Genomic DNA, 11,175 nt, shown 5'->3' with positions numbered 1-11,175 from the left:
TCTGGCACCCTCAGAGGAGAACAGGAGAGCCTATGAAGCTGGAGCTTCTTCTATTCATGCAGATGGATACAGAAGAATTTGTGCTTCAGTATTGGTAAGCAACTACGTAACATACTTCTCTGGTACTGCTGTGGGGCACAATAGACCTGACCACAACATTGACTTGTATGCTTTTTCTTGACCTCTCTGACACAGAACAACATAAAGTTGGAAATACAACTCCTGAGTGCAAAACCATGGTTTTTATTAGAAATATTCCGGTATAAAAATGATCATGCTCTACACATTGTCATCGAATAATTCATAAACATCCAGGCACTGAACTTTTAATTTTTTTGTGTTTTTTATCATTTTTGATTGGTCAGTACATTAAAGCAGACATATTTCAATCCATATGGTCATCACATACATTAATTTACCACCTATAGAAATCAGCACTTTGAACACAGTCTAGGTTTTATTTTCATTTTTGTTGTTGTTGTTGATGGTTTTTTGTCTTTTTAAAATTTTTCTTGCAACACACAGAAGTTGGTAAGGAGGAGAAGAGGAAGACAGAAGGGAAAACAAGGTGGAAAAAGAGTGAAGAAGTCAGAAGACAGGATGAAGGAAAAAAGAAAAAGAAGAAAAAGAAAGACTCTTCACAATCACAAACCATCTCACAATTTTTTTTCAATAAAAGGGGGATGTATTATTTTTCTTCTTTCTTTTGCCAAGATACAGGAAAAGAAACAAACCCAAAAACTTTCTAAAGATCTGTCACCTTCTTTCCACTCGGTGTGATGTCCACCCCATCGGTCTGTTCCTCTCCCTCTGATGGAAGGCAAATATTTCTCGTGGGGTGGGTTGGTTGATTCTTTCTGCTGCTGTTGGTGGCAATCTTCCTGAAGAACTCCCTCAAAAAATGCAACCATCGCAAACAGGCAGCCATGAATGGTGCCTACTTGGAATGACATTTGGTTTTTGCCCTCTTCTCCCACCATAATGTCAACTGTGCTGAGGGACTCCATTCTACTTTCTGGTTTATCCTCTTCATCAGCCCTTTTTTTGTGGTCAGTTACCACTGGCTGGGTTTAAATTGCATGGTTGCTATAGCTGACGTAAGTCTGTTTGGTAGCCAAAGCTGGAAGAAAAGACAAATCAGATACATATCAGTAATGAGATTATTTGGAGTAGGCGTTCTTTCCATTTTCTTCAAATATAGAAACTTGTTCTAACCTCTAGACCAGGAAGCCAATACTTTTGGTGCCCCTTATGGGCTAAATTATAGAAGTGCAAAACATTGCTGTTTGTCCAGCTGCTGAAGCCCCAACATGGTGTGGAACAAGAGAAAGTTTGTTTGGTGAATGTGTGCTCCTCCAGATGTGGTACTAATGAAGTGAGGCCTGGGGACCCATGTGCCCCCCAAGGCTGTTCTGAAAACCTCATTCCCCAGAATTCCACAGAGGGGTTTTTTAAAAGGGCGACTTGCCTTTCCTGGAAGCCCCTAAAAGCTATGAATCACCTTTTAAATAGGCATTCAACCCTTTACATTGTTTAACACTTTTAAAACACAGTTTTCCAAAACCGGAAGTGAACCTCTGATCACTTGCATCTTTTCTCTCATTGGGGGGCAAATCTGACAGTCCGTGTAGCATCTGGAACAAGTCAGGGTCAGGAAATTAGCCCTAAGACCAGCTGAAGTTGCCTAGCCCAGTTGTACTGCAACTCCCATCTTTCCAAGCCAGGTATGATTGAAGCTGATGTCCAACTAGATTGGAAGGGCCTTATTATCCCCATTTCTAACTTAGTGAAACATGGGAATGCATTATGTTCTGGGCCACTGTTTATCTCTTTTTATTCCTTGGCATTCTGTTGTCTTTAAGATCCTTTGAGGTATAGAAGCAGTGGAACCTAATTCTTATGAAAAGAGATCAGCTCATCCTCATAATGTGTTAGGTGGTTCTGCTTCTTTCCACCTCCCCACCCCCAGTTGTTGAGACCATGAAGATCCAAGCAACACTCACATACATAAGCTGAAGTTGTAAAGCCTGGTTTAGTTGGGGGGGGGGGGGGCAGAAATTACCATAGACTAAAACCACTCTTTAGGGTGAAATAAGAGGGACTGGTAGAAATGAGCAAAGACAATCTAGGATGCAAGTGAGTAGCAGCACTTTGAGAATTGGGCTTGCACTGAGCAATTTTCTTCTCCCCTGGGGTGTGATATGCATTAAACTGTAAGAGATAAAAGAAGAGAGAGAAAGAAAAGAAATGGTTTTTCTAGTTTTACTACAGGCACTGAAATCTGTGATGAGTTTCTCTTAATTAAATACCTAGTTCCAGATGGGAAGCTGACTCTAGTGAGATAACAGATTTACCTCTTTATGGACATCAGAGCAGAAGAGTCAATCTCCTGACCCTTCTTGTAGGGTTTTCCTTGTAGTCCAAGGAAAGAAGACGAAAATGAGTTACACTCTGAGTATTTGGAAGGCTTCAGAATGGATGGACAGAGTAGCTTTGGAGCTGTGATGGATTCCTTGTAAGGGTATACTAGGAAGGCTTTCTCTCCCTGTGAGTCAGGAAAAGGGGCTTGTGTTTTTTCTGCAATGCTGAGGCTGAGTTTGCTTTGAATGTGTATAAGCCTGAATCTTCCAAACATTAGGGCTGGCCAGGATCCTCCTATATGTTGCTCATGGAATTTAATGCTCTGCCAGCACACTTCTGCTCATATGTTTTTGATTCTGCAGAAGGAAACATCTCCAAGGGGATAGCATTCCCCATCTGCCATGGAGTAAACAGGGAGGGCAAGAGGCACTGGACCAGGGGCTATCTACAATGCAAGAAGATGTCACTTTTCCAGATATCTAAGTTTGCATGTACTTGATGGAAATCTGGGAAAGTGATGCTTTCTCTCATGCCTACTGCAGCACTATAGCCAGCTGCTGTTCAGATACTCCCCTACTACTACTTGCCCTGATAGTTTTATATATTATCTCCCACTGAGGGTGCTGACTTTCTTGCAGGGATGTACTGAAGGAGGCAGTGAATACCCACTTCTGCCCCATCATACTGTGGCAGAACCCATGGTTACACTGGCACATATCACCAATAGGATTCTGACCTAGAGCATGGCAGATAATCTTGTACTCTCAGGATCCCTGCTTTGATTGAGACATCTCCCGAATCTCCCAAAATCACCACATTTCACATTAGGGTTTGGCTGAATCTGAACATATATTATTATTTGTATTTATGAGACACACATAAATCATATTCACTAGGCATCATACAATTACTCTTAAATGAAGCAATAATACAAAACATGACAATAAAAAAATCCAACACACTAGAACACAGGTGCAAATATTAAAACCGTATGATACAAATACAATGTAAAGATTGCTAAATAGAAAAGGGTAAAAAAATGTGGATAGTTGTTTGTGGGTTTTTCAGGCTATGTGGCCATGTTTCTAGAACATGGCCACACAGCCCGAAAACCCACAAAAAACTATGGATGCCGGGCATGAAATCCTTCGACTTCACATTAAAAAATGTGGAGTTTGCCTAAACCCATCCCAGAAATAAAACAATAGATTAAATAAAACTGTCAGCAGTACATAATAGGGTTTATAATAACAATTTAAAAGATGTGCATGGAGGAAAGAGCGTTTTTCAACAGGTGAATTTCTGTGGGGAGAGTCTTCCATAATGGGGGGACACCAGTGAGAAGGCCCTCTGGCTAGTAGCCACTCGTAGAGTTTTAGCTTGAGGAAATGTTCAGAGGAGGGACTTGTAGAGGTTCTTGAGGCACAGGTAGGCATACTGAGGGAGTTCCATCAGATATTCTTGCCTCAGGCTGTGAAGAGACTGACAGGTCAAAAGCAACACTTGGAATTGGCTTCAGAAGCAAACTGCAAGCCAGTGCTAGTGAGAAAGGACTGGGGTAAACCTCCCTTCCCCACATACTGTAGCCTTCCTGATAAAGCCCAGCTATAGCTCCTTTCTATGGAAAAAGGAAGGTTTCAATGTAATCTGGGTACAAACCATTTGCCTTACTTAGAGAAGCTCTCTTGCAAAATGAACTAGAGATCTACAAATGATTTATTTTCCGTGACCCATTCAAAATCTGTTTTCCCTGATAGCACCATCCCCAACTCTTAACATTTTAAACTTGTTTTGTTTCTAGGAGGTGAGGTGCACCCTGATCTTCCCAGAAAGGCCAAGTGTTTTTGTAATCCAATTAATACACTTCCCCCTCTCCATTGACGCCCCCTTGTCGTGGAGGAGAGGCTTGCGCACACTAATGATGTTGTGAGCTATGCTGGCGGTGGTATAATAGCCACCTATGGGGCCTCCCATGCCAGACAGGTCACAACCGAAGGGTCTGACCAATAGCGCCAAAGGGCAGGATGGGCTCTCTATCCTTATGGCAAACATCCTAGGATAAGGAAAACTCTAATCCCAAACCTGGGCAGATGGTGCTCGTCTAACCCTGTAAGGTCAACCATCTAAGAGAAGAAAACTCTAATCAAACCTACGACCCGAGGACCTCGCTGCGACCGTCCATGCTTGTCAAGGCCTCAGCACACAAACCTCTGGTTTAAAGGGTGAGGCCAGTTCTGTGCACGCTGCGCTCCACCAGAAAAATCCATTGCACAGGCTCGAAGGATACATCCAATCTCCGAAAAAGCCCTGTAGCGATAGGCGAGGGATGAAACAGTAGGTGTAAATTGCACTGGAAGCCACAGACCCAACCCTGCATGCAGGCGGTTCAGGACTTTAGTTGCTTGAGACTGACCGGGGATGACAGTCTTGTTTGGCAGCATCCTGAATGACCAAGCAGCCTTTTTTAAGGAGAGCACTGCTTGCTCCATATGGAGAGGGGACTAGAAAAGGTGGTCTAAAGAAAGCTCATCCCCAACAACCCGGTTGGCTAGCCACGGCCAATGGGAATTTTCAGATGCGGTCAAACAAAGACAAAGAGACAAAGGCACACTCCAGCCTCCAAAGGTGCAAATAGACTAACGCATGCTGGAACATCAGAACCATGCAAGATTCTGCAGATAGTGGACGTCCTGAGCGTCGTTCTGCCCTAATAGCCTATGAACTGTCACGGCTTAACCTTGACTTCGCTGCTCTTAGTGAAGTCATCTCCACGACGGAAGGCAGCCTTAAAGAAACACGGGCCGGGCACCACCTCACCCAACAAACAAAAAAAAAGCTACCAAAATAACCATGAAAACCGAACACTAAAAAAACCCTGGTCTGGCAAACCCCAAACTGAAAAAATCTTTCAGGTGTAGGCTTTATGATCAAAAACTCCATTGTCTCCAAACTAAAACCTTGCCAACAGGACACTCTGATCGCATTATCTCCTTACACCTCCCACATGTTGTTCTCTTCAGTATATATGCCCCAACTATGAAGCCGACCCTGCGAATAAAGCCAAATTCTACTCAAACCTACGCCACCTTATACAGAAAGTCTCTGCAGAACACAAAATCATTATCCTTGGTGACTTCAATGTCAGAGTAGGAAAGCACTTCAAAGCCTGGAAAGGTGTTTTAGGCAAGCATGGTGTTGGAAACTGTAATGATAACGGACGCCTCCTGCTAGAGTTTTGTGCAGAACAGCAGCTGACTATTACAAACACCATCTTTCAGCCGAAAGATAGCCTGAAGACAACCTGGATGCATCCCCAATCCAAACACTGGTACCTCATTGACTATATCCTAGTGCACCCAGAGAATATTCGCGATGTCCGTCATACCCAAGTGATGCCCAGTGCAGAATGTCAAACAGATCATCGCTCATAAGATGCAACTAAATATTCATTTTCAGTTCAAACCTAAGAGGGGTAGCATCCTAAGAGGAGACTCCAAGTCAACAAATCTTCAACAAGCTGCCATGAGAGACAACTTCCAGTCAAATTGCAAACAAACTTGAAGACCATCCTATAGACTCTTCTCTCCTACAGCACTTTGGCAACATACAATCAAAAAACAGCATCCTGCAGTCTGCCGAAGATCCTTAGGGTTCTCCCTGAAGAAAAACCAAGACTGGTTTGATGAAAACAACCAAGAGATCCAGGAGCTGTTGGCAAAGAAGAGAAACTGCTCACCAGGCCAACCTCGCCCAGCCATCCTGCCTGTAAAAAAAGCAGCCTTTTGCCTCGTATGTAGTCACACCAACAAAAACTCTGAGACATTCAGAACAAGTGGTGGATCAATTTAGCAGAAAAGACACAACATTGTGCAGATCTGGGTGATTCCAGAGGATTTTATGAGGCTCTTAAAGCAGTGTTTGGACCCACATATCAAATCCAAAGCCCCTATACAGTACAGATGGTCAAACACTAATCACAGATAAAGCTTCCATTCTGAACCGATGGGCTGAACATTTCCAAGCCTCTTTAGTGCCAACCGAGTAGTCCAAGACTCAGCTATTCAACATATGACACAACAACGCTGAAGAAGGAATTGGACCTAGCTCCCACTTTGGAAGAAACCATGAGGCCATACAGCCGACGAAAAATGGCAAGGCCTCCGGGATCGATAGACTTCCACCTGGAGCTTGGACACATGGAGGTCTGTACTCCATGCTAAACTCCACAAGCTCCTTGTGAGTTGCTGGGAAAAAGGCGACACGCCATCAGATCTCAGCTGCAGTATCATCACCTGTACAAGAAAAAAAAAGGAGCAAAATCGGATTGCTCAAACTATTGAGGTATAACACTGCTCTCCATTGCTGGAAAATCCTTGCAAGGATACTGCTGAACAGATTAGTCCCTGCTATTGCAGAAGAACTCCTCTCTGAAAGCCAATGCGGCTTTAGAGCTAATAGGAGCACTCAGACATGGTATTTGCCCTTGCAAGAGAAATGTAGAGAGAAGAACAAAGGACTCATGTAACATTTGTCGACTCACCAAAGCCTTCGACACTTGAGTAGAAAAGGTCTGTGGCAGATCCTGGAATGACTAGGATGCCCCCGAAATTCTCAAATGATCATCCTGCTACATGAAGGCCAGCAAGGTCAAGTCGATATGGCGACGCTCTCTCGGAGCCCTTTCTAATAACTAATGGTGTGAACAAGGTTTGTTCTTGCTCCAACTCTATTTACAATCTTCTTCAGCATGATGTACGAGATCTCAAAGAAGAAGACGGCATTTATATACGCTACCGTACTGATGGTAGCCTGTTTAACTTAAGCCACCTGAGGGCCCGCACTAAGACTCTAAACTATCTAGTCCGTGAGCTGCTTTTGCTGACGATGCTGCTCGTTGCCCATATGGAAGCAGCTCTGCAGCGCCTAACATCTTGTTTTGCAACAGCTGCAGAGCTCTTTGGACTGGAAGTCAGTCTGAGAAAAACAGAAGTTCCTACCAGCCGGCACATCAGGAAGAGCACTGCCATCCCCACATCACTGTAGGCACATCTGTGCTTTAATCCGTCCAGCAGTTCACTACCTGGGAAGCATCATCTCCTCAGATGCCAAGAATTGATTAAGAGATCGATCACAGACTGGCAAGGCATATAGTGCATCGGGGCTTCACAAAAGAGTCTGGAGTAACAAACACTTGAGGGAAGCACAAAAATCAGTGGTTATAGACCATTGTACTGTCTGTTCTCCTCTATGGGTCTGAACATGGGTCACCTATCGCCAGCACCTACAACTCCTTGAATGCTTTCATCAGCGCTGTTTATGCACAATTCTAAATATACACTGGACTGACATGTGACAAATGTGCTTTCCTTGACCAAGCAGGGTCACCAGCATTGAGGCCCATGCTATTGGGACGCAGCTGCGCTGGGCAGGACATGTTTCTAGGATGAAGAACCATCGCCTCCCCAAATAGTATTCTATGGTGAACTTGCGCCACGGTCAGCATAAGAGGGGCACTCCAAATAAGAGATACAAGGACTCCCTGAAACCTCAGGCTTGGCCAAATTGATCACCAACATGGTCTGCCCTGGCCTCACATCGGGGGCATGGAGATGCACTATCCATGATGCTGCCGCCTTTTTTGAAAGCTTACGGCAACGAGTCTCGAAGAGAAATGACAACGCAGAAAGAACCACAACCCGGAACATCACCGAAGGAGACTTTGCACTGTGCTTTCTGCAACTGACCTGTTTGTCCTGGATGGCCTTTTTAGTCACCAACGTGCTTGTACAAAGCGTGGGATGAGTCCTTCCGAATCTTCGTTTGTGAAGCAAAGCCAGAATACACTTCCCTGTTAAATCCTTTTTACACGTGATAACACTGAATTTTTAGCATCAGTTTGCACAGACAATTTCACTTTTTTAAAATATCTTATTCTTATATCTGGAAGGTTATTTTCTGTGAGCCAACAGTTCAGTTCCAATATTTAGAAGTTATACTGGTTGTATAAAAGTCTTCTTGTGAACTCTATGAACTTGCTTGCTTTCGCTTTTCCACGAATGGTTCCTAACATCAGAGGAAGGAGGATGTGGAGGGAGAACTCCCAGGTGAACAGCTTGAATCAGAACTGTAAACAAGCTGGACACATAGTGGGTGTGGAAAGTATCAATCCATGGGGAGAGGAAGGTAGAATCATCATCATCACTCATCATCCATCATAATTATTAATTAATTATTATGTTATCCATTTCTGAAACTTTTGGAAGATAGGTTTTATCATCTTTACATTCAGACTAAAACTCGGAGCAGGCTTACCATCTCACCTACCAACTACCTTTACTGGCTGCATAGCGTTTAGCTGATCTGGCTGCCTGACGAGTTTCCTGCGAGAACAGGAGGGATGGCAAGAGGCTGGGTTTCCAGACTCATTTTCAGCACCTTGGACAGCTCCATGAAAGGTAAAATCCCAGGCAAATCCACTACTCAAACATTACAGCCATCAGCCACATTGACTAGACTTCCCAGTACTGCCCTTGCGCACAAAGAACCAAAAAGTCTATGCATTGTATTGATAGCAGTTTTACTGTTTTATTGAGTGTATTTTATATGAAATTGTAGTTTTAATCTTATAATGTTGTTTCTATTGTTGTAAACCCACCTCAATCCACATGGAGGGCAGGACATAGAATCATAGAATCATGAGTTGGAAGAGACCATAGGGCCATCCAGTCCAACCCCTGCCATGCAGGAAATCCAAATCAATATCCCTGACAGATGGCCATCCAGCCTCTGTTTAAAGACCTCCAGGAAGGAGACTCTATCACCCTCCGAGGGAGTGCATCTCATTGTCGAACAGCCCTAACTGTCAGGAAGTTCCTCCTAATGTTCAGGTGGAATCTCTTTTCCTGCAGCTTGCATCCATGTTTCCGGGTCCTGTTCTCTGGAGCAGCAGAAAACAAGCTTGCTCCCTCTTCAATATGACATCCCTTCAAATTTAAACAGGGCGATCATATCACCTCTTAACCTTCTTTTCTCCAGGCTAAACATCCCAGCTCCCTAAGTCGTTCCTCATAGGCATGGTTTCCAGACCTTTCCACCATTTTTGTCGCCCTCCTTGGACACGCTCCAGTTTCTCAATGTCCTTCTGAATTGTGGCGCCCAGAACTGGACACAATATTCTAAGTGGGGCCTGACCAGAGCAGATACAGTGGCACATTACTTCTCTTGATCTAGACACTATACTTCTATTGATGCAGCCTAAAATAGCATTGGCCTTTTTAGCTGCCGCATCACACTGTTCACTCATGTCAACTTGTGGTCTCTGGACTCCTAGATCCCTTTCACACGTAGTTCATTCCGCCAGGTGTCACCCCTCCTATATCTGTGCTTTTATTTTTCCGCCCTAAGTGCAATACCTTACATTTCTCCATGTTGAATTTCATTTGTTAGCTTTGGCCCAGCTTTCTAGTCTATTCAGGTCATTTTGAATCTTGATCCTGTCCTCTGGGGTATTAGCTATTCCCCCTAATTTGGTATCATCTGCAAATTTGATAAGTAGGCTTCCAATTCTGTCATCCAGGTCATTGATAAAGTGTTGAATAGCACTGGGCCCAGGACAGAGCCCTGTGGGACCCCACTGGTCACTTTTCTCCAGGATGAAAAGGAGCCATTGTTGAGCACCCTTTGGTTCGGCCGGTCAACCAATTACAGATCCATTTACAGTTCCTTTGTCTAGCCCACATTTTACAAGCTTGTTTGCAAGAATGTCATGGGGAACTTTGTCAAAGGCCTTACTGAAATCAAGATACTATATCCACAGCATTCCCTTCATCTACAAGCTGGTAATTTTATCAAAGAATTTGTAAATTATTTATTATTATTATTATTATGATTATTATTATTTTATTATTATTATTATTGAAAGCAGGGTGAGAAACACTAAGAGACATTTAAATCCAGTATTACAGCAGTTAGTGGATGATTGCTAGAGCACTTGACCCTGACCTACAGGGTAATGTGGGCATTGTTGCCCTGTATAAGAATTTTGGCACCCCAATCAAATTTTCCTTCAGTCTCCAAATTTCTAGCACTGCAGAAATCATTGAAAACTACACACACCTAGAGTTCTCATATTGTGCTGTGTTCACATTGGTAAGCTTTCCTGCCTCTTTTCTTTGTATGCCTGACTGTGTCTGCAGTACTGCATCATTACTTAGCTACACATCCACCTTAGTCATGGAGCTAAGTAGTGTCCGATCTCCCTCCTCCCAGTCCTCACTTACTGGACATCAGCCATCCCTCTGGTCTCTGGTGCAACAGTCAGAAACAGGATCCCTGTTGCAATTCTCACATCAGTCAAGTGCTTCCCAATTTACAGGGGAACCGGTTCCCATCACTTTCATCAGCTGCTGCCTGATAAGTGAGGACTGGAAGATTTTCATGGCCCTCTAAGCATTCTCTAAACTAGTGAATATGTAGGGATTGTGAGTACATAACTCTAGATCACACATTCATAGCTACCTTAGTGAATTCTGGTTTGTATTCTAAACCTTCAACTAAAGCTTTAAGTTATTTCGATGTTAGAAATCAGGAGACAGAAGAAAGATTCCACTGAGGGGGAGAATTTGTATGGGGCGGGGCGGGATAATGCCCTCATTCTGCCTCCTCCTCTGCCATTGCTACATCCCTGCCTTCACTTACAGCCCTCCACACCAACTGCCAACCTGCTATAAGGACTTTTCCCTGTTCTTTGTGACAGGTATTCAAGAGGGCTGCATGGAAAGGGGCAGAAAGGGCAACAAATAAAATCAAGGAAAG

At 43.7% G+C, this 11,175-nt stretch overlaps 1 protein-coding gene across 1 annotated transcript in view; it reads right to left on the bottom strand.

The window, feature by feature from the left end:
• Window positions 1–261: 261 nt before the first annotated feature.
• GRM4 (glutamate metabotropic receptor 4) overlaps window positions 262–11,175 on the bottom strand; it is a 456,565-nt gene continuing 445,651 nt past the window's right edge. Inside the window, exon 11 of the mRNA XM_042465970.1 lies at window positions 262–1,120. Within this exon, the coding sequence (XP_042321904.1) occupies window positions 1,071–1,120 (50 nt within the window). The 3' untranslated portion in view covers window positions 262–1,070. The remainder of the gene's footprint in view (window positions 1,121–11,175) is intronic.

Source organism: Sceloporus undulatus, chromosome 4 (genome assembly GCF_019175285.1).
Source record: "Sceloporus undulatus isolate JIND9_A2432 ecotype Alabama chromosome 4, SceUnd_v1.1, whole genome shotgun sequence".
In the NCBI taxonomy this organism is placed as follows: domain Eukaryota; kingdom Metazoa; phylum Chordata; class Lepidosauria; order Squamata; family Phrynosomatidae; genus Sceloporus; species Sceloporus undulatus.
This window is presented reverse-complemented; position numbering and strand designations above follow the sequence as displayed.